This window comes from Planococcus citri, chromosome 1, assembly GCF_950023065.1.
Source record: "Planococcus citri chromosome 1, ihPlaCitr1.1, whole genome shotgun sequence".
Classification (NCBI taxonomy): domain Eukaryota; kingdom Metazoa; phylum Arthropoda; class Insecta; order Hemiptera; family Pseudococcidae; genus Planococcus; species Planococcus citri.
The window spans coordinates 31661557-31683418 of NC_088677.1; the positions used below are offsets into that span (position 1 = coordinate 31661557).

The 21862-nt window shown below is 34.8% G+C and overlaps 6 protein-coding genes across 9 annotated transcripts; 1 reads left to right on the forward strand and 5 right to left on the reverse strand.

Annotated features, from left to right (window-relative positions):
* Positions 1-61: 61 nt before the first annotated feature.
* LOC135831358 (zinc finger protein 623-like) lies at positions 62-4519 on the reverse strand. 3 transcript variants are annotated; one of them, XM_065343766.1, is made up of 11 exons: positions 4356-4519; positions 3566-3870; positions 3382-3496; positions 2911-3306; positions 2512-2837; positions 2117-2358; positions 1859-2039; positions 1554-1791; positions 1115-1423; positions 889-1014; positions 62-805 (listed from the first exon to the last, which is right to left on the reverse strand). In XM_065343766.1, exons 2-11 carry the CDS (start codon positions 3859-3861, stop codon positions 539-541), a joined length of 2496 nt encoding a protein of 831 aa, XP_065199838.1. In that variant the 5' UTR covers positions 3862-3870; positions 4356-4519; the 3' UTR covers positions 62-538. The 3 variants fall into 3 exon arrangements, with proteins under 3 accessions (XP_065199838.1, XP_065199839.1, XP_065199840.1); XM_065343767.1 differs by lacking the exon at positions 4356-4519 and adding an exon at positions 4195-4306; XM_065343768.1 differs by lacking the exon at positions 4356-4519 and adding an exon at positions 3958-4111.
* A 980-nt stretch (positions 4520-5499) lies between these two features.
* LOC135831360 (dnaJ homolog subfamily A member 1-like) lies at positions 5500-8431 on the reverse strand. The gene is made up of 8 exons (XM_065343777.1): positions 8180-8431; positions 7615-7768; positions 7241-7538; positions 6852-7036; positions 6626-6780; positions 6429-6547; positions 6189-6354; positions 5500-6108 (listed from the first exon to the last, which is right to left on the reverse strand). Exons 2-8 carry the CDS (start codon positions 7744-7746, stop codon positions 5952-5954), a joined length of 1212 nt encoding a protein of 403 aa, XP_065199849.1. The 5' UTR covers positions 7747-7768; positions 8180-8431; the 3' UTR covers positions 5500-5951.
* A 2172-nt stretch (positions 8432-10603) lies between these two features.
* Mtpalpha (monolysocardiolipin acyltransferase Mtpalpha) lies at positions 10604-14720 on the reverse strand. Of its 2 annotated transcripts, none has more exons than XM_065343784.1 (13): positions 14576-14720; positions 14206-14412; positions 13888-13994; positions 13539-13811; positions 13218-13468; positions 12939-13146; positions 12695-12870; positions 12459-12629; positions 12147-12369; positions 11782-11991; positions 11509-11704; positions 11229-11431; positions 10604-11160 (listed from the first exon to the last, which is right to left on the reverse strand). In XM_065343784.1, the coding sequence occupies exons 2-13, from the start codon at positions 14270-14272 to the stop codon at positions 10957-10959; spliced, it is 2289 nt and encodes a 762-aa protein (XP_065199856.1). In that variant the 5' UTR covers positions 14273-14412; positions 14576-14720; the 3' UTR covers positions 10604-10956. The 2 variants fall into 2 exon arrangements, with proteins under 2 accessions (XP_065199856.1, XP_065199855.1); XM_065343783.1 differs by having other exon boundaries at positions 14483-14708.
* Positions 14721-15471: 751 nt separating this feature from the next.
* Positions 15472-17187, reverse strand: RabX6 (RAS oncogene family member RabX6). Its single transcript, XM_065343792.1, has 3 exons — positions 16855-17187; positions 16517-16761; positions 15472-16409 (listed from the first exon to the last, which is right to left on the reverse strand). The coding sequence occupies exons 1-3, from the start codon at positions 17032-17034 to the stop codon at positions 16208-16210; spliced, it is 627 nt and encodes a 208-aa protein (XP_065199864.1). The 5' UTR covers positions 17035-17187; the 3' UTR covers positions 15472-16207.
* Positions 17188-17314: 127 nt separating this feature from the next.
* LOC135831368 (arginine-hydroxylase NDUFAF5, mitochondrial) lies at positions 17315-18696 on the forward strand. The gene is made up of 3 exons (XM_065343789.1): positions 17315-18039; positions 18111-18295; positions 18365-18696. The coding sequence occupies exons 1-3, from the start codon at positions 17486-17488 to the stop codon at positions 18640-18642; spliced, it is 1017 nt and encodes a 338-aa protein (XP_065199861.1). The 5' UTR covers positions 17315-17485; the 3' UTR covers positions 18643-18696.
* LOC135831366 (vezatin-like) lies at positions 18635-21216 on the reverse strand. Its single transcript, XM_065343785.1, has 7 exons — positions 21006-21216; positions 20845-20937; positions 20732-20776; positions 20531-20652; positions 20161-20454; positions 19834-20086; positions 18635-19764 (listed from the first exon to the last, which is right to left on the reverse strand). The coding sequence occupies exons 1-7, from the start codon at positions 21045-21047 to the stop codon at positions 18736-18738; spliced, it is 1878 nt and encodes a 625-aa protein (XP_065199857.1). The 5' UTR covers positions 21048-21216; the 3' UTR covers positions 18635-18735.
* Between the last annotated feature and the right edge of the window lie 646 nt (positions 21217-21862).

The following is a 21862-nucleotide window of genomic DNA, read 5'->3' on the forward strand; positions in this document are numbered from 1 at the left end:
AATGGAATTAAGGAATTCGTGTTTTCCGGAATCAGAATTTGGAAAGAAGTTACTTCATTAATCACTTAGGCAAAATGAATTTTATTTTTGTTTAAAAAATAAACAATACAAAAAGCATTAACTTGACGTTACGAAATAATACTTATGTACAGTAAAATAAATAGACCTTGAAACAAATGTGTACAATACAGCATTAATTAACAAAGACGAGTTAGAATTAAATCCTTAACAATAACAAAACTTAATCGTGAACTCGATTTCAATTTGAAAACAAACTCATGGCGTGAAAACTTCGTCTCACATCGCAACTTATAGACTACAGCTATCAAAACTGATCAATTCATCTGTCAGTTAAGACAGTAATTACGCACATACTATAACTATTACATATTTCAGAAATCTGAAAATACGTTCGATCTTTAAAACAACTCGTAAACAAAACATTAAAAATATCAATACACAAACAATAACACAAATGGGAAAAATCGAAAAATATTTCGAGTGCAGTAGATGAAAAATCTCACATCGGTTGAGATCTTTAAGCTTGATGCTGAGCTTGCAGCAAATTAATCCATTGTTTCTGTTCTTCGCTGTCTTCCGACAATCTAATTTGAACGATTTGTATAGGACCGCTGTCTGTTTTGATGGTAGCGGGTTCTTGATGATATGTGATGGTACTATTTTCAGAGTGCGGCACAACCACGGCGCTACCATCTGAAGTAATTTGAATATCGTCTGGAACTATAGCGTTGGCAGTTTGAACATGGTGCACGGTTCCTAATTCATGCTGAGAAGCGTACTGAACCTAAACAAAATGAATAAAAAGGTCAAAAATTTGGGAAACATTCGGCACATTCAATCTTCATTCGATTAACAAGCGTAGCCTACCTCAACTTGACCATCCATAACGATATGAAGATTGTGTTGCTGATTAGGATTCTGTTCATCTGGTATAAGAATATGTTCTTTCATCTCGTGTATGTAAAGTTTTTGATCAGGACCAACTTCCTGAGTCTAGAAAACGAAATACACGACGAAATTAAAATATCTGATACGTTCACGAAATGCAATTCATCATCAGAGAAAATGATAGATTTGATTTGTCGTTACTTACCAAAGAATTAGTAGGCACAAGTTTTTGGTTTCCTTCTTCGTCGGTGATAATGGTCATCTCAATTTGAGGTTGGATAGCAGTAGCCGTAGAAGTGGTACTGATATTCGTAAGAACTTCATCGGTGGTTAATCGCGGTTGATTTACGACAATCGTATCGTTTTGATGACCAGCAGTATTCATATGATTGTAGAGTAACGGTTTTCGCATAAATCCGAGGCCACATACCAGACATTCGTAAGGTTTTTTGTCACTGTGAACGAAACGATGAGCATTCCTGTTATCCCTACTGTTGAACGCTTTACCACAGACCTAAAAAAAAAAAAGGCGAATAAAAATAAATTATCTGGCTTTGAAGTCGATAACGAAAGAGATATCCTGATAAAGCTAATAGCAGGAAATGATACGAGACACGATTAAAATATACGAATACAAAACGTACTTCGCATTCGTAGGGCTTCTCTCCGGTATGGATAAGCTTGTGTTTTTTGAAATGTTCCGGATAAATAAAGGTCGCCAAACAAATAGTACATTTGTAAGGTCGTTCTCCGGTATGGGCAGCTTTCATGTGATAATCTAAAAGACGCCTTCTCTTGAACGCTCGACCGCAGTCAGTACATTTATACCGTTTATCATCGTAATGAGTAGATCTTTTATGCGATTGCAAATTGCTTCTTTGGCTGTAAAATGAACGTAATGTTTAATTTCAATTCGGCTAGAACATAAAATCAAGTGGTAATTAATTACCCGAAGGAAGCGCCGCAAAATTCACACTGATAAGGCTTTTCTCCGGTGTGAGTACGCTCATGATCTCGTATTTCTGGCTTGCGACTGAAAGCTTTGCCGCAAAGACGACAGATGAAAGGCTTGAAGCCGGTATGAATCACACAATGAGTTTCCAGATTACGCGCCGTATTAAATGATTTTCCTGAAAAACGAATGAATACGTTGCTTAGACGCTAATTGATGAAAGAATAGAAAATTCGCTATGAAAAGGTTTCTTACCACACTCTTGACAAATATAATTCTTAATTCCAGAATGAATTCGTTCGTGGTGAATTAAATTCTGCTGAGTAAGGAATGCTTTACCGCAATTAATACAAGGATACGGACGCGGTCTATCTTCGTGAGTTTTTTCATGCGATTTCAAGGTATACTTGGATGTGAAGCTTTTACCACAACTTGAACAACAGTAAGGTCTTTCGCCGGTGTGTATGTTGTTGTGTTCTTCCAACAAGTTTCTCGACCTGATGAAATAATTTGGGTCACATCAATTATTAAATAATCAAAGAGTTTTTCCTAAGCCAAAGCTATATTTATTCAAAGATTCTCACAGAGCAGATAAGTGAGTAACCCATCTCATTTATTAAGCATTTTTCCGTTTTATTATAAATATTTACCCGAATCGTTTTCCACATACGTCGCAGGTGTAATTTTTCTGCGATGAATTGTGCATTTTCTTATGCACGCGATACAGTCTGAAATTATTGAACGTTCGATGGCACACATCGCATTCAAACGTATCATCTTCGTTGGTAATGTGTTCATCTAAATGCTTCGAAAGTTCGCTTCTCTTGAAGAATTCAACACCGCAGACGTCGCAAATGTACAAACGAATGTCGTGTTTTTCTTTAACATGGTTCGTAATTCCCCGAGCATCGGAGCTAAATTTGTTCTCGACGTTGCAAATCAAACAAGTATACGTTTCATTCTCGCGACTAACAACCTGTAAAATGAATATACTTTGTAGCGATGGTTCAACAAATTCACACGTATTCGTAATATGTTATTCAACAAACCATTTGAGGTATCAGAACTTCTTTGGGTTTTTTCGTTTTCTTAGCAGATTTCTCAGTTTTGCGTTTCTTTTTGGCTTGCTTCTTTTCTTCATCATCATCCTCGTCTTCATCGTCGTCGTTCTCGTTTTCATTTTCGTTATCATTGTCATTATCATTCTCGTTTTCATTTTCTTCATCTTCCTCATCTTCCATTGCTTCCATCTTGATTTGAACGTCTTGATTACTAGATTCTCTTTCCGGTGAATCTACTTCCTCACCATTCAACTCGATGATTTCGTCTTCGTTTTCAGTTCCATTTTCAGCAGCAACTGTATTACTAGCAGGTGCGTTCTCATTTTCACCTTCCAGTAATTCGATAAGACTGGTGGTTTCATCTTCATCGTTGTTCGCCGGACCCTATTTTTGAAACATGTAATATTCGTAAATAATCATCTCAAAAATGTACGTCAGCAGAAAAGTAATGATACGAACTTTTTTACTCGGCCTTCCTCGTTTCCGTTTTTTCGGACTAGTTTCATTTTTCTTTTGTTCGGTTTTCTCTTCGGTGACCGTAGAGTCTGAATCTTTCTCACCGGATGTTTGTTTTCTACCAAACGTAAGCGAATTAGTATTCGCGATACAGGAATTATAGAAACACGAAAATAATTAAACTCACTTATAAGTACGCTGATAACTGGTCTTCAATTCAACTTTTAGCTCTGATAGTCGTTCCTCTAGTTCATCGACTTCGTTACAAGTTTTAAAACACTTTTTACAGATTACATTACTGTGTACATTCTCTTCGGTTAAATTCTCTCCTAATATGCTACTTATCACTGAGACGATGATGCGTTCTGAAGACGATACACGTTGTTCAAAAATGGGACAGCATTTCCTCGTAGAAACACCCATACTAGCATCGCAAATCAAACACAAAGTGTTGTTGGACGTTGTTTCTTTGCCAGCTGTCATTTTGACAATCTGCAAAACAATTCAAGTTCAACTTATAAGAATCAAACGGCGACCACTACATCATTATCATTCATATGAAATAAAATATTGTAGTACGTCAGCTGAAATTATTTTGCATCGGCACAATTAGTTTAATATCCAATCGGACGATTTCTTTTATCAATTTCAAAGTAAACTTTCACGAACATATATTTTTGTAGATTAACCAGGACGGGAAACCGTCTCGAAAACAATTAGATCATGCATTTATTATGGGTGTGACGATGGAGCTTCAAAATTTCTGATTTTGAACGATAAAAAAATAGATACCGTGAAAATATTTGAGTATTTTACCTTATCAACGAAGCAAAAATTTTAATAATGTAAAAATAGATATTTTTAACATCTGTAAACTGGAAACAATGCGTTTGCAGTGCTGATACCGTATACAATGTTGAATAGTGAAATAAAAAAATTGTCTATTATTAAAATGACACGAATTGAAAAATACTTACAATTAGGGGTCACTTGGTTCAGAAATTATTTTATATTCGTAAAATGTGAACAATAATACGAAATATCAAACGTTATGACGCATGAACGTTTTAATTTTCTTAATTTTCGATACGAAAAAACAAGATGGCGAGGATTGTAAAGGGCAAACTTGGGAATTTTATTTGGAAGTGGGGAGCGAATGCTACAATCGTATTGGATCATTCAAATGGATCATACCGCCGTTTTAATGACGAATTCGAAAACTGGATAAAAACAATGAAATTTTTAGCGCCGCTACTGGAAGAACAATGAACAATAAACTAGCTTCTTGATTTTTCATTTTATTTAAAAATGACAAAAAATATCAATCAAAACGGCCCTCACCTGATCATTCTGATCTTTCACGTCGTGTTATTGTACATACTGTTGTCTGTTATCCATTATCCCACCTCACATGAGTCATGACTCATGAGTTAAGTTCAACTGTTCAAGTCAAGTTGAAGCTTTCCGGTCTCACTCTCACCCCATAATAAAGATTCGGGATTCCTTTGATTTGATCATCGGCCTTTTCTCAATCATCACTTCATCAGGATACAGTATCTAATTATTCTAATTATACTAATAACTAATACACACCGAAGGAAGAACTGAAGTAGAGCAGGATGTTGAGAGGAAAACCCCCAAGTTCAACGAAAATGTTGACTAAAAACGATCATATTTTCAGTTTTTATCAATCGAAGAAACTGAAAGTTGAAGAATCATTCATCACCTTGACGTAAAAAATAAAAATACTAGAACATTTTAAATTTCAATCAAGTCTCACGAGTCCTGTGAAGGCTGTGAATGAGAAAATGAACAAAATCACGTAAGAACAAGGAATTATTAAGACTAGCTCTGAGACGACAGATATTAGTTCCCACTTCCCAGTAACTTTCCAATACATCTGTAAACGGATCACTCACTACTGGTTTCGACGAAACCCTGATCCATAGGTTCAATTATGAATAAGACTTTCATTTCCAACTTTACAAATTCGTATCCGGTCCATTCGTTTCAACTTTCAACACAGAAACGAATACGAAAAAAGCCTAAACAAACCAACAAATGAATAATGCCTGCTGAAATTAGAAGCTCGATTGAAATAAGAGCAAATAGGAAACCCACTCAGATAATTAACTTTAATAGAGAACGATGTTAATACACATTTCGCATAATCGTACAATAAACCACACTAAAACTTAGTATTAACACGTAAATTTTCATTTTACAAACGTAATACAGAAAAACACCTATGGAACGAAACAAAGTGAAAGAGAATGACGAGAAGGGGGACATGAAGGTACGTAGGGGCAGATACAGGAGAATAAAACGCTACATTTTTTTTCAGGTTCCGGCAGCTTCGAAAATAACTCGCTGCGCTGTTAAAAAGCATTCGCCTTCCGAACTTCGAAAAAATTAAAGCTTTACTACGCATCATGAATGTTTGACGAAGATGGAATCATTCACATTGTATATATTTATATAAAACAGAGAAAAAAAATAATAAAATAAAAAGTGCGTCGTTATTATCGTCGCTAACGTATTAAACGGAGCGCAGCTGTTGTATCTCTTGTTGTTTAATGTGATGCGCACTGCACTCGACTACCTCCCATGCTAGGTTCATCCTCATCGTAAGCGTTACCACTTGAATTATGATCGCATTTCCTATCCGATGCTGGATCCATGTCTAATAACACGCATTCTTCAGCGTTTTCTGGAATTACTGTTTCTGATCTGAAATGACAAAAAGAAAAATGAGATTAAATGATCATTCAAACAGAACACGGTCACGAAAAAGGAAAAGGTAAAATTACCTAGCTGGTAAGCAACTTTCCAACATTGGAATTTTTTCGGGAGGAAGTGATTGAGGGAATTCTACTAAGAATTGAATGATTAAACGGCCTTTTTCGAATGGATTCTTATAATGCGGCATACCTTCGCCTACTATGCATTTTACATCTCCAGGTTTAATAACTTCACCTGCGAAAATAAATGAGAGTACGTTAACGATCATTCTGAATTAACAAACAAATCTAAATCGATGATGGATTTACCTGGTATCACAGTAACTACCAAATCTCTATCATCTAATGTACGTATTACTTTCTGGAAACCACACAATGCTTCAACTAGATCAATGGTCATACGAAGTATTAGATCATTACGGCTACGTCTGCATCACACAACAGAACAGAATATTAAGTACGAACTTCGTTAAACGTAGGGAAAGGAAAGATGAGGAATATCTTACTTGAATACAGGATGTTCTTTTTCTTCGAGGAGGACGACAATGTCACCAGGTTCGAGACCTGGATCTTGATCACCTTCTCCGTTGAAGACGATTTTTTGGCCATCGTGCATACCTTTGTCAATATGTACTTCGAGAATTTTTCGGTCTCGAATAGTCTAGAAGGAAAGTACACAAATGAGTACGAGTATAGTCTAAAATTGTTTGGAGAAAATCTCGACGCAGATACCTTTCTGCCATTACACGTTTTACATCGATCTTTGGGATTAATACGTTGGCCTTCTCCACGACATTCTGAACACGCGCTTTGAATTTGTTGAATCATACCAGGACCTAATTGTTGGACAGTGACTTGATAACCAGTACCACGACAAGTGGAACATGTCTCGACGGCGCCTTTCTTACCACCTCGGCCTATTACAAAATTATTGGACGTCGTTTAGTTCGAAAAATAACGATAAACAAATCAAAACATCTACGACGCAAAATATCAATTGCAATAATGGAAAAAATTGACCAATTTCGAGGTCATACGTCGCGCCCACACCTAGTGCAAGCTTCCAACGCGTGAAAAAAAAACATCGCGATATAAATATAACGTAAAATAAATAGATTTACCTTCGCACTTGTCGCAAATGACGTTCTTTTCTAAAGCTAATTTTCTCGAAGCACCTTTGTACAAGTCTTCTAAAGAAACCGCTAATTGATGGACTACGTCTTTGCCTCGATGTTCACGTCTTCTTCTACCACCTCCTCCGAATGGTCCTCCGGAGAAGAACATATCGAATATATCCATAGGTGAACATCCATTGCCACCTAGACCACCTTCTTTCAGAGCTTGTTCGCCTCCTTGATCGTAAATTTGCCTTTTATCCGCATTCGACAGCACTTCGTACGCTTGTGAGATTTGTTTAAACTGTACACGAGTAATTAAACAAGATGAAAATAAATTCAACCACGTTAGAGTTTCAACTAGTTGTATGAAAACTTACTTTTTCTCCTTCATTGGGATTCTTATCTGGATGGAATTTAAGAGCCAACTTTCTATAAGCTTTCTTCAATTCATCAGTGGTACAATTGGGTTTCACTCCAAGTATATCATAATAAGTAGTCTCCTTCACCATATTTTATTTCAAAATCACCAACCTGAAATTTAAATTACACATTCAATTGAAGATCATCATCGACCGATAACACGCGAAATACATATCAAAATCTTCGCAACAAATACTAAACGTATAAACACGTAATTTTCACTTTCATTAGTCATCGTTATATTTGATTGAAATCACTGGTTAAGCTAATACGTGCATCAATTATACGAGAAATGGATGGCACACGAACAATAGATCAAGTTTGAGCAGAATTGATGGCAAATAACAAAAATTTTCAAGGACCAATACTGACGTCTGAGGTATGAAAATCAATGTAGGAAATGAATGATAGAAATTCAACAACCAATAAAACTTTTGATATTTTCCCATGTTACGAAAACTTACCACAAATCTTTATCAATAGAGAAGTTGCATGGGAAAAGCATGGATTGCAGATACTAACCTTTGAACACTGAGAATGCGTATAAAAATGCTGCAGAAAATCAGTCACGATTAATTAAATCAACACACTTTTCTGATTAAAAAAGTCACTTTTTGCACGGAACAATCAATTACACGAATTGTAATGTATTACAATTTTACAAGTGATAGTCGAATTATGATTAATTCAATTCAGAATCATTCATATTCTAGAATTTACTATCAGAGCACTCATTCCTTTGTAAAGTTCCGTGAAAGAAAGAAAGAGACGAGATCGGGACATCGTGACAAGGCTTTTCCATCGATAGCTTGGAGTACCAGTCATAATGGCAGTTTGCCTTGCCATCTGTTTTGAGTTTTGACGATTGAGCCAAATTTGGTAATTACACAAATTACCATTTACCACTGAGTTTATTTTTTAATTTTTATAAAAATTTCAAATTTGGAATTTGGAAATTTTTCCCAGGAAAATAAAATAAAACAAAACATGGAAATTGGAAAACGATACCCGGATACTAGTCCAGTCATTAAAGACATTTTTACAGGAAAAATTATTATCAAACAGATCTTTCGCAAATATTGTTCACAGATGTCCCCTCAACAACATACTAAAAGTCCTGGCCCGTACGGGGTCCGGAACCCCCTCAAATGGGGGTGGAACCTCCCCCAAAATCAATTTTTCGCCATTTTCTCCCCCGCATTGCATTTTAGCGAAAAACATGTAATAAATAAAAGAATCTACGTCAAATTTCCGATCTAATGATGTATCAACTTTCCTTGTATGTTCAAGGGGGGCGGAACTGCAACCATTTAAATGAGGGGGGTTTTCTGAAAAATAGATAAAGGCTATAGGCGCCTAAGAGGGGTGAAATGGTCCCCGAAAACGTTCGAGTTGATATTAGTATGGAAGATAGGTACCATTGAGAAACTTCTGCGTAGAAAGTTTCAGAACCACACCCCCTCCTCTTTTTGGGGAACCCCACTTTTCTGAAACTTCAATAACATTTTTCTCAGCCCCATTTCAACCGATTTTGAAAATTTTTCAGTATGTTGTGTATATCCTTAGTAGGTATTCCCACAAAAATTTTCAACCCCCTCCCCTCACATTTACCCCTCAAAATGATGTAAAAATGAGTCTTAGAGAGGGTTGGGGGTGAAATGGGAATTTTGGGGAAAATAACTAATAATTAATGAATAGGGTGTCGTTTTCTTATGATTCGATACCGCTGAGCACGAATATGACGTCAGATTTTTTGCTAGACTCATCTAGCCCTCTCCAGAGCACTTGGCCCCCTCAATTTTTTTTATTGTTAAAAAGCATAAAATAAGTTGAGAAACGCTATTTTGAGGGGTAAATATGAGGGGAGGGGGTTGAAAATTTTTGTGGGAATACCTACTACGGATATACACAACATACTGAAAAATTTTCAAAATCGGTTGAAATGGGGCTGAGAAAAATATCATTGAAGTTTCAGAAAAGGGGGGTTCCCCAAAAAGAGGAGGGGGTGTGGATCTGAAACTTTCTACGCAGAAGTTTCTCAATGGTACCTATCTTCCATACTAATATCAACTCGAACGTTTTCGGGGACCATTTCACCCCTCTTAGGCGCCTATAGCCTTTATCTATTTTTCAGAAAACCCCCCTCATTTAAATGGTTGCAGTTCCGCCCCCCTTGAACATACAAGGAAAGTTGATACATCATTAGATCGGAAATTTGACGTAGATTCTTTTATTTATTACATATTTTTCGCTAAAATACAATGCGGGGGAGAAAATGGCGAAAAACTGATTTTGGGGGAGGTTCCACCCCCCTTTGAGGGGGTTCCGGACCCCGTACGGGCCAGGACTTTTAGTATGTTGTTGAGGGGACCTCTGTGAACAATATTTGCGAAAGATCTGTTTGATAATAATTTTTCCCGTAGATGGGACATAATTGGTCTTTAATGACTGGACTATACCAAAAACAGAAAAAAAAAACAAAAGTCCAAAATATCGAAACCGAAAACCCAACAAAACAAAAATTGAAAACAAAAATCTCGAAAAGTCGACCGGAAAGGAAACCCGACAGGCCGAAAATAATGAAATGGATTTGAAAATTTGGAAAATCAAAATTCGAATTTCTGAATCGTAACAACTATTGACTTGAGGAAAAAAGCAGACCAAAAATACCAATATTAGTCAATACTTAATTTTCACTTTTCACATTCAATTCAAGATCACAAATACGATATTCGAATTCTATTTCAAATTCTATTCTACCAAAGATTCTATACAGGCCACTTCTCGCTCTCGGTCATGCTGATAATTTATCTTAGACCATTTACATCTCTCCTCTATTTCTATTCAATCCCTCATCAAAGAAACTCAAACCTTTGATTCAGCAAGCTTTCGTACTTGCAAACTGAAAGTAGATATTTTTTTAATAAAATAAAAATGACACTACAGTAACAATAGACAAAAATATTTATTCGAGTTGAATTCCAGCAATTGAATAGACTTTAATAGAAAATATTTTTAATCAGACTTCAAAATACCCCTAAAATAAGGAAAGACCGGTTAACATTCTGCCATAAAAAAAAGGTATAAGATACATTGAGATAAATAAACCCTGAACTATTAAAATAAATTAACTATGTACATCAAATACAAGACACATCATCGGTACAAAAGAAAAATACGGTAGAATACGTAGAAATTAAACATGAACAAATCACAAACTAAAATGAAATTCGAAAATATCACTCGACCATGATTTTCATACGAAATGAAACTGATTACTTTCGCCTATATCGCTCATATTACGAAGGATAGAATTTCTTAGAGCTGTCTTTACTGTAGTCCAACAGCAACTGGCAAGGTTGGAAGGGAAGACCGTACAAGTCATAGTAGACAGACATTTTCGACACCAATTTGTCAGCTCCATAATAATCCAACCATCTGAATGGACCACCAGAGAAAGGTGGGAAACCTAATCCAAATACAGCTCCAACATCTCCCTCAACCTACACACAGAATTAGATTAGCATCTAAATTTAAAGATTGAAGGCGGAAAGATAGACGAAATACTTACAGGTCCGTTTAGAATTCCTTCTTGTAAACATAGCACAGCTTCGTTAACGAATCTCGAAACCATTCTCAATTGTAAATCTTCTTCTGATTGAGCACCTTTCGGTTCCAGTTTAAATTTCTGATAAATTGCTAAGGCGCCAGGATTGATGTCTTTATTTTTGGTGTTCGCCTTATAGAGGAAGTTACCTTTGCCTGACTTGCGACCTAATTGAAACAAATGAAATTATTTTAGAATCATCAACACCTAAAATAGGTTCAAGATGAGTGAAAAATACGCTTACCTAAAAATCCTTTCGCAACAAATTCTTTTTGGGCTTCAACATTCATTCCAGCAAATCGTTCTCCGAACGTATTACTGAGATCTATTCCGATATGGGTTCCTACATCGATACCAACTTCATCAGCTAACGTAGCTGGTCCAACAGGGAATCCGAATTTTTTCATAATTTTGTCGATATCTTTCGGATTAACGCCTTCCTACGAAAACGAAAACATAAAGTTGAAAATTTGATCATAAGGTTTCAAAAGATTTTTCCAATAATGGCAGCACGTACTTGTAAAATACGGCCACTTTCCGTCATCATAGCTGCCAATATTCTCGTAGTATAGAATCCAGGCCCGTCTTTCACGACTATTACAACTTTACCCTGTTTTAAACCAACTGCTACAGCTGCAGCTGCCGTATCTTTAGAAGTTTTCTCATGGGTAATAATTTCTAAAAGCTGCATTTTGTCTACCGGAGAGAAATAATGCATGCCGATGACCTACAAACAGATGGTACAGAAAAATAAAACATAACGTTTAATTGAACTTGATCCTTAAAGTGATCATCTACTCGGGAAATCATCAATCAGATTTTTTAGGAGTGGAGAAGGCGAAGGAGGTAGAGTACAAATGCTCAAAAGAGATCAAAAATTACCTTTTCTGGTCTGCTGCTACCTTGAGCGATTTTAGTGATAGGAATGGCACTAGTGTTAGTGGCGATAATGCAATGAGGAGGTGCCACACTTTCTATTTCCTTGATAACTTTATGTTTAATATTAATGTCTTCGAAAACAGCTTCGATAACAATATCAGCCTTTTTAAAACCATCATATGACAACGTAGCGTCTAAGCCAGCTAAATAACGATCCTTTTCAATGCTAAAAATACAACAAATCATTCAAAAATTAACGCAAATCACGATTTAAAAAATTAAATAAAAAGACGAAACCAATATCGATCAACGTACTCTGTTAACTTCTTCCTTTTTACAGCGTTTATTAAACCTTTTTCAATTTGCGTAACTCCTCGTATTAATCCGGGTTCCGCAGCATCTTTTAAAATAACATTGTATCCCTTGTCGATCGATACTTGAACAATACCAGCTCCCATCAAACCGGCTCCCAAGACGCCGATATTTCTGAAAAAATGAGTAAATAGTACGAACTCATTCCATCATTTATATTACACCTGAATAATGCTTACTTGATTTCTTGTTGAGGAACACCAAATCGATTTTTTTTGCATTCAGTTTGTCCTCTAAATAAGCCTATTAATCCTTTGCTCTGCGGTGTCTGGGATAATTCACCGAAAGCGGTGTATTCGGCGATGTATCCTTCTCTTTGTCCTTTTTCGACTCCGGTTTTTATAACATCGATTATCTATAATTCGAAAAATTAATTATTTATTCTCAATAATCACGATTACTTGGCGAAGAACTAGTTCTTACTCTTAAAGGAGCTGGGTAAAGTCCTTGAGACATTTTCATAACTTTCTCGCGAGCTTTGCCGAATATGTAATTTCGGGCGAATTCGTACTTCAAAGCGAAATTGATAATTTTATTCACTAAGCCTTTCGTTTGCCTATTTGGTTTCAAGCCACCATCGGCTAACTGAACAGCAGCTTGAATAGCTATTTCTTCTAAGTATTCGCGTGTTCTATACGACGAAGAAAAAAAATTAATGAAATCGAACTTCAACTTGTACATAATAAAGAAAAAAATTGTAACCTTTGCTCGGGTGTGGTAAGTCCGGGGCCTAAAGGATCTACTAATTGATCAACCAATCCTATTTTTCTCGCTTTATTGGCGTTTACATTTTTTCCCGTTAATGCCAGATCTAACGCATCGGGTACCGAAGTCAATTTCGGTAATCTTTGAGTGCCTCCGGCACCAGGCAATAATCCCAACATGACTTCCGGCAAAGCCAATACTGTTTTACGGTCATTGACAGCGATACGATATTTACAAGCCATGGCTACCTAAAATCATCATAGATTTGTAGAATTGTTCTGATGAAAACATTAACGCGATAATAGTGATTTTTCTCACTTCTAAACCACCACCAAGACAAGAGCCTTGAATAGCAGCTACGATAGGTTTAGTGGAATTTTCTATATTGAATAATACTTCTTGCCCATTTTTGGAAACCTGTTGTACTTCTTCGGCTGTTTTGAATTTTTCTAACATGGAGATATCAGCTCCGGCGATGAAACAGCCTGGTTTTCCAGATATAAGAACAGCACCTTTGATGCTCGGGTCACTTTCGACCTTTCTGAGCATTGTTACTACTTCATCCATTACTTCTTGGTTTAAAGAATTTACCTGAAAAAAAATCATCAATGACGTCATTCAAATTGTAAATCAGCGAAAAACTACATGGGGTATGATTATTTTATACCTTAGCATTTGGGGTATCGAAAGTTAAAACCATAACATTCTGGACTACTTTAGGTTTAAAGTGTTTATTCTGTACATCGCTCTGAAAGCTCCTCCATGCCATTCGTCCTTAAACACAAAAACACGAAAATCAATTCCCACATAATAAAGAATACTGGAGCATATTTATGGAAACAGCTCAAAGAAATGGTTATATTCGTCGAAAAAACATGCATTTTCCTCAACTCGACTTATGATGTAAAATTGTTGACTTTGAACACGTACAATAAACATGAAGAGTAATGACTTTTATCATTAACAAATCAATCATTCAACTTACCTATTCTATTCATGTGTTTCTGCATTGAAAGTTTGTGTACGGTTCCGATGTACTTGTAAAGGGACATGATTGCACTTTATAATAATAATTTAATAAAAAATCTAAAATAATAAGTACTAAAATAGGCGAATTTCTAAAAGATGATAAACATTAGAGGAACAGACTAGGAAGTTGCCTTGAAGCTCGACAACAAATTGGCCCGCACTCCTGCAACCAGACAGTGCCAAGATTATGTACAGTTAGTTATTAAGCAATGTTCACAGTATCAAGTACATACGTGTAACTTGTAAACAGTGTTTCTTAAATAATTATTTCCAATATTGTTCAGTTCATTGGACACTATTTTACAAAGTAGTCTTGAATGACTTACACTGGACGTAAATTTTATACTCTTGAAACACGAAATAAATGCAAACACTGTACGTAAAGGAACGAAACGATCGAGTAAGATGAATTAAAAATTACTAATTAGATCTTCAATTGAATAATTTTCAAATAATTAAGAAGCACTTGAAACAAGAAATGAGAATGACGTAAGGAAAATGAATTGATAAGCAATGCTGCTGCAGCTGTTGCTGTCGGAGTGAGAAACGCAAAAGAAACGTTTTCATTCGTTCTTCGTTCGAATATCCTACGTCCAATCAGAAATGCAAACCGAAACACTAACGAAACGAAACACAAAATAGTAAAACACTTTTTAGGCTAATGATTCATGATTGGAAATGGGAAATAAATGGAAACACAGCAGTCAATGTCAATAATAATTGTCACTGCTCAATTGCTTATAATTGAGACGATTATGAATTTATATTTGATCATTCATATGGCAAACTTATGTGATTTCGGAAGTTTCAAAAATGTTTCAATCATCAGCAAAACTTCCGTACTAAGGAACAAACTCATTCGTGCTATTTTTTTCAAGTTTTGCGGTGGCCTTTGCATTATTTTGCACTTTGCAGTGTTCAGCTCAGTGCTAATCGAATCAAAAAATGACATTCTGAAGGTACATGAATTGAAGCTTGAATATTCACTAATATTCTCACAGAGTACAATACGTATACTACCTACTGTCACTACATCAATTTGCAGTGATTTATGCCATTAATTAAGGTTTGCATTCATTACAAACGAAAGTTCATTTCAAAACTATACTTCAAAACGTATTCAATGAGAAAAAATTTCAGCTATGTTGAAAATTTCCCAGCTCATGGTACATAAGATACTTTGAATATTTCAGATACCTACTCAATAAAAATTAACAAAGGATTAGTAATTCAAGTTATATTAAAAGAAGCATAATAGAAATAACAATGAACATTACGTAGGTACTTAAATGCAAAAATTAACACAAAATCGGCTCGTGAAAATATTCAACATCGAACATATGATTTACTATATAATTAAAATCCAACCACACAATAAAGAGAATAAAATGAAAAGAAAAAATTGAAGGTTTAGTAAACTTTGATTAAATTTACCATTCGCCTTAAACAAATCGTTTTCTTTTCTTCATGTAAAAAATTATTCAATTAAAAAATTTTTTAAAACAATATTTCACACCTCTATTGGCAGTAAAAGTTTAGTGAAAGTATTCGATGAATCATTAGATTGTAAAATTTGACAAAAATTAATCAAAACGAACAACCACGTAAGTAGGTAGGTATGTTGTAAGTTGAACTATATGCTATTACATATTTAAAAACGAAAGTTATTTTTGATCCGAAAAAATCAGCTAAAAAGAAATATTAAAATTACAACGAACACTGATGATGAAAATTAAGTTTTTACAAGAATGTTAAACTAGGTAATTAATACAAAAGTTAGAAATACTGGCTCCACTTTCAAATAATGAAACATTTAAAAAACTGAACTTCTCGTCACAACCAACCATTCCAACATAAATACGTAATTAAAATCCACGAACACATTCCAGAGCAAGTACATCTCGAATAATTGATTATTTTGGGGTAACAGTACAAACGTCTTGGTAACTTTTTAAAATTTAACATGAGCATGAATCTTCAGTTGGTTCTTCGTTAGTTTTATATATTTTGAACGAATCTCTGTTGAAATTCTGCAATTCCAATCGTGATCTGTTTGACTGCACTAAATGCTGCGCAATATCGGTGAACATTTCTTCTACGCCTTCTCCAGTTCTGCAAGATGTCTTGTACGTTGCACTTATCAAATTATGGCACTGTTCGCTAGAAAAAATTAAAGGAAACAAGTTTATTTAAAAAATTAGTTTTTGGTTGACGCGTGGCGTCGAGGCTATTATCGAAAAAAAAAAAAACAGATTCAGAACATTTACCAAAATGATTCCAAATCAGCAGGAGTTACTTGGGGCATCGATCCTTCCAGATCTTCTTTATTACCGCAAAGAAATATTTTCGCGTTCTCTGCGTACGTAACAACGTCTAACAAATGCTGCGAAAGAACATGAAATGAAGCTGCATTATCCAAAGAAAACACCAAAATAGCTGCCTCGGCGAATTTGTAATAACTGGATGTAATAGAAGCTACTCTCTCCATGCCACCTGTATCCCAAAGTTGCAACTGAAAACAAATTTATAGTTATTTTAACAACTATCTGCCACCTGAAATGAAACACATTGCAGTAGATGATGAAAATTTGAACACTTTACTCACTTTAATTGATTTATCGCCAACGTTATATTCTTTGTTAAAATGATCTAAACCCAGCGTCGACTGTTTATCCGAAGACGGTATGAATAAATTAAAGGCGAATCTTCGAAACAAAGAACTTTTACCAACGCCATATTCACCGCACAATATAACCTTCTGTTCTGGAATTTTTATAGACGCCATTCTAGTCGATCAGAAAATTGATCTTTATAGATCTTTACGGTTTAATGAATCCAGCGAATAAACACCATGCGAGAATACATAACATGCGGGTATCCGTTTCAGATTACATAAAAGAAATTGCATGCATAATTAATTAATCACTTTTGATAATTGATCGGAAAAATTAAATTATCTTATCAAGAGAGAGAGAGAGAACGATGTTTATTTACCAGCAGGTTGCACAGGTTTTCAATAGATGGCGCCGCTCCTGTTATCAAAATTTTTTATCAAAGTTCGAAAGCTTGCGGTGAAATTGAAAGTTCACCCCTCATCGGTGTTTTTTGATCGTGAAGGTTTCTTTATTCTATTTATTCAAATTCCTGCTAAATTTTTTCAAACATAGTGTTCTGAAAGTGAAAATGTGTAATTCCTGTTACCAATAATATGAACGTTTAGAAAATAATCTTGAATTATGTTACATAAAAATTCGCTCTTCAAGCAATGCTGCAATGTATATAAAACCCAGTATTTCTACATGTCTAAAAACACAAACTCCTCCATGTACGTTTTCGATAGAACGGCTAAAAAATTACAGAAAGAAAGAGCTATTATCCATCCTGATAGTAAACTCGCCGATTACTTGAAAGAAGAAGTGGGATCGAGAATTTATGATAATTTAATCGATATAAAAAGAAAATTTAATAAAATAGTTGATCTCAACTGCGGTCGTGGATATGTAAGTAAATACATAGATCCGGATATGACTGATGAATTAATTCTGTGTGATTCGTCTTCATTGATATTAGATCAATGTGAAGAGCCCAAAGGAGTAAAATGCACTAAAATGATCGTCGATGAAGAAAATTTACCATTTGATCCTAATTCCATCGATGTTTTTCTATCTTGTTTATCGTTACACTGGGTGAATGATTTACCAGGATCGTTGTCTCAAATTTTGAAATGCCTTAAAAATGATGGTGTTTTAATCGGGTCCTTATTTGGTGGAGATACGTTATATGAGTTGAGGTAAACGCTATTCTGTTTCAAAAAACACATATTCGCTGTTATGCGCTAATAAATAACAATTTGATTCACAGGTCATCCTTGCAGCTGGCTGACTTAGAACGTAACGGTGGCATTTCATCTCATATTTCACCATTTGCAGCTGTACGTGATATTGGAAGTTTATTAACTATGGCCGGATACACTTTACTGACTATTGATACCGACGAGTTAAACGTTGGATATCCGTCTATGTTCGAATTAATGTGGGATTTGCAAGGTAATTATACTACAGTTGGGGTTTGATGTTCAAAATCATGAAACTAATTTCTCGATTTTAATACTGCAGCCATGGGAGAGAATAATGCCTCGATCAACCGATGCACTCATCTGTCCAGAGATACGTTACTAGCCGCAGCAGCAATATACGAAAATATGTACGGCGAACCGGGAAAAATTCAAGCAACTTTCCAGTTGATCAATTTGATTGCTTGGAAACCTGATCCTTCTCAACCAAAACCAGCACGTCGTGGTTCCGCTGAATTCTCTTTGAAAGATTTAAACAAATTAGATGAAATTATCAAAGAAAAAGGCTTCATAGATTTAAAAGAAAAAGAAAAAAAGTAGTATTTTTATATTAAAATTGTGTTACCTATTAAAAGTAAAGAAATTTAATCAAAATGAGTTATTCGTTAATATCACACGAGCAAAATTTGTACTTCAGGAGTCGGATTCTTGCGAAACATCATCTTCGCTGTCATCCACAAATTCTTCAGATTTTAAACCCCATTTGGACGAAGCAAATGCAATTTTTTCAGCAAACGTGGCTCCCATCGGAAACCCATTCATGGGTAGGTTCACATTCGTACTGAGTTCATTTTCACTACTTTCAGAATCCAGTTCAAAAAATTCCTTCTTATTTATCTTCAAATCATCTAGTTCATCACAGCTTGAGACGTCTTCTTCATCTGATTCACTTTCTTCCTCATCGACTAAATTTTTACTTTGTAAGGCAACTCGTTCTCTCTCTTTCCACTCTTGAGCTTTATCTTTCAAAGCTAATTTCAGCTCACTAATGAGTAATTTTGAACACTTCTTCGAAACGGTATAATCTTCGTCCGCATTTTCTTCTTCAGTCTTTTTTTCTTGAGATGAAACACCGATGAACACTTCATCGGGGCATGAAGGATTAAAATCAGATTTTCCTACAGGTACAGCAATTCTATGGATATCCTTAGTTTCTTCGGTGGTAGAAATAGAAGTAGGATTAATATCATTCGAGGTTTTAGGTTTTTGACGCAGCACGTAGTTATAAAAATCATCAATCACTGACTTGGAACGCTCGTAGTGCTCAACTAATTCTTCGGAAAACGCATCAAGAGTGGAAATCACATTATCATGATCGTTATTTTGTATTCTGGTGTTTTCTAAATATTCCTCGATGTGTCGACTTTTTCTCAGCAACGTTTGTAAATTTTGAGAAACGCTACAAATTTTAACGTAAGCTTCCTTATAAATCCAGTCAGCATTAGTCGTTGTTTTACGTTCATCTGGTTTCTCCAAAATGTAGAAGATATGAAAGACGTCTTTAATTTGCGAATGAAGTTGAGCATAATTTACGCTGACTGTTTCCACTAAATGAAGTAATTTATCTTTATTGATCCGATTTACGCATAGAGAAGGATTCATATTGAGGCATAAACGTTTAAGAAATTCTGACTGCAGCAGTAAATAAATGTATTTCATTTTCTGTAAATTAAATTCCAAATTAAAATTTAAAAAATTGAAAAAAATTATAATGAATTTTTAATTGGGTACCTGTAACTCGTCGACAGTGATTGTTTCTTTATGATTTTTAGCGCAGCATAGCTCTTGTTCATTCAAAAAAGCTAGATAAAAATTCATATTCTCTGCGGATTTCTTAATAGGAAAATTTTTCACTAATGAACAAATGGTAGTTTTCAAGTTGAAAATAATTGACTGAAGAGTATCATAAACTGCACGACGTAATTGGAACATGATTTGCCCTCTGCAATTATTATTCCCAGATGATATTCCGAAAGACGACTTTCTGTAAATCAATTCAACAAAAGTGTAAAAACAGAAGAGACGCGAATCTTGTGAAAAATATGTTTCGAAATATACATTTTACTTTCGTTGACTGAATAATACGTTAATACTTCTGATTCTTGAATGAACTTCACACATTTGTGCACCATCATAGACAAATCTTTCATATTTTTTATCATTTCATTTATACAGGTTTTATCTTTGTACTCGACGTACATCTGATGCAAACGTTTCACTGTATAGAATCCCAAAGGTGTAAGGCTCAAAGAAACGCAAATCAATGGTTTAAATTTGAAGGCGCGAAACGAGCATAACAAACTGATGGAACTCGTAGCCGAAGTCTGGCATATTAATTTAAAGTACGAAGATCTGAAATAATAAAGAGAAATAGACATTCGAAGGAAATAGCAGAAGAATAATTCAACAATACGAAAGCTGCACCTACTTAATAACAGAATAGGGTTTTTGATAAACTGAAGTAAAATTCTTGATAATTATAATGTCATCGTGAAACACAAGATTGCTGTTCAGAATGATATCCGTGAACTTATCCAAACCAGCGGCGTTCTACGCAGAAGACATACAGAAAATCAGCTCACAATAAAATAGGTTTTCGAGTAGATATGCGAATCTATGACAAAATTACCTCATAAATATCATGACTATCGAGTTCATTCTTCTCGGGCACATCCTGAAAAATACAAATTTGTATTTAAAGGATTTAATTTTTGAATGCATCAAGTTCTATGTTGCCCATACCGGAGGTGTATTGTAATTATCAAGTTTTGGAATTTCGGCCGATTCGAAATCATTCAAACCATTCTCAAGTAAATGCGAGTATAAAGCGGAATTCTGGAAAATGAAAAATTTTTGGTATAATTTCTAGGTACTTCGAGTAAAAACTTTGAGAAAAACGTTACCTTTAGAACAACTTCATCGTCGTCCTCTTCCATCAGTTCCATGTTCTTCAACGTCTATGTTTTTCTTGAAAATTTGTCTCATAAATTCTTGATTATATAATATTTAAAATTCATTGAAAGTTTTTTTCCGAAATTTTTGATAAGGTTTTCAAAAAGTGATAAGAACTTTCAAAATCGATAATCGAACTATAGACAGTCTAGAAATCGAACAAAACAAAACACACACTTATCGATAGTCGCGATAGTCGATATTTCGAATTTTGATTTCAGATTTCGAATTATTTTTGAAATTTTGATTTCAATTTTTTTTCTAATTTTTTATGTAAGAAATCAATGTATTTAAAACCTTTTAAACAAAAAAGAAGTAATTATTATTTTATTTGGTAGGTACAAAAACTTTTCTTTTTCCAACAGACACTTGAAAGTTGAAATTGAAAAATCAAGCAGATGCGCTGACGAGCATTGTATTTTTGATTCATCGTAATTCGTATTTCGTAATTTCGTACTTCGTACATCTGCATACTTAAAAAAAAAACCAATAGGTATGTAATTTGATACCCACTCTGAACTGAAACAGACTGGTTTCAATTTTCAAGTGGCAAGTTCAAGGAACTTTTAGAACTTATTTTATTTTAATTTTTGTCCAGGGCACCTTCATAGTTTTTGTTTTTCACATTTTTTTTAACTAAAAAAATAACTACACATTTTTAGAAAATAGATAGAATATAGTATTTTATTATTTTTGTTAAAAACAAAATGGTAGGTACCTACACATAAAAATTGTTGATGAAGTTGGTTACTTCCATGAGAGTAAGCTTTAAAGATGAAAATCAACAAAACGAAGTGATAAATGTGTC

Coding starts and splice junctions, on each gene's coding strand:
- LOC135831358 (XM_065343766.1), bottom strand. CDS start 3,861: ATGACAGCTGGCAAAGAAACAACGTCCAACAACACTTTGTGTTTGATT. Junction 1,424..1,553: donor AGAAGCCCTACGAATGCGAA/GTACGTTTTGTA, acceptor TTTTTTTTTTAG/GTCTGTGGTAAAGCGTTCAA. Junction 806..888: donor TTATGGATGGTCAAGTTGAG/GTAGGCTACGCT, acceptor CATTTTGTTTAG/GTTCAGTACGCTTCTCAGCA.
- LOC135831360 (XM_065343777.1), bottom strand. CDS start 7,746: ATGGTGAAGGAGACTACTTATTATGATATACTTGGAGTGAAACCCAAT. Junction 6,781..6,851: donor AAACGTGTAATGGCAGAAAG/GTATCTGCGTCG, acceptor CTTTCCTTCTAG/ACTATTCGAGACCGAAAAAT. Junction 6,109..6,188: donor GAAAGTTGCTTACCAGCTAG/GTAATTTTACCT, acceptor TTGTCATTTCAG/ATCAGAAACAGTAATTCCAG.
- Mtpalpha (XM_065343784.1), bottom strand. CDS start 14,272: ATGTCCCTTTACAAGTACATCGGAACCGTACACAAACTTTCAATGCAG. Junction 13,995..14,205: donor GAAACACATGAATAGAATAG/GTAAGTTGAATG, acceptor TTTGTGTTTAAG/GACGAATGGCATGGAGGAGC. Junction 11,432..11,508: donor TGTTGCGAAAGGATTTTTAG/GTAAGCGTATTT, acceptor TGTTTCAATTAG/GTCGCAAGTCAGGCAAAGGT.
- RabX6 (XM_065343792.1), bottom strand. CDS start 17,034: ATGGCGTCTATAAAAATTCCAGAACAGAAGGTTATATTGTGCGGTGAA. Junction 16,762..16,854: donor TTGGCGATAAATCAATTAAA/GTGAGTAAAGTG, acceptor ATTTGTTTTCAG/TTGCAACTTTGGGATACAGG. Junction 16,410..16,516: donor GCTGATTTGGAATCATTTTG/GTAAATGTTCTG, acceptor AATTTTTTCTAG/CGAACAGTGCCATAATTTGA.
- LOC135831368 (XM_065343789.1), top strand. CDS start 17,486: ATGTTACATAAAAATTCGCTCTTCAAGCAATGCTGCAATGTATATAAA. Junction 18,040..18,110: donor GATACGTTATATGAGTTGAG/GTAAACGCTATT, acceptor TTTGATTCACAG/GTCATCCTTGCAGCTGGCTG. Junction 18,296..18,364: donor ATTAATGTGGGATTTGCAAG/GTAATTATACTA, acceptor TTAATACTGCAG/CCATGGGAGAGAATAATGCC.
- LOC135831366 (XM_065343785.1), bottom strand. CDS start 21,047: ATGGAACTGATGGAAGAGGACGACGATGAAGTTGTTCTAAAG. Junction 20,653..20,731: donor ATAGTCATGATATTTATGAG/GTAATTTTGTCA, acceptor TCTTCTGCGTAG/AACGCCGCTGGTTTGGATAA. Junction 20,087..20,160: donor TCAGTCAACGAAAGTAAAAT/GTATATTTCGAA, acceptor ATTGATTTACAG/AAAGTCGTCTTTCGGAATAT.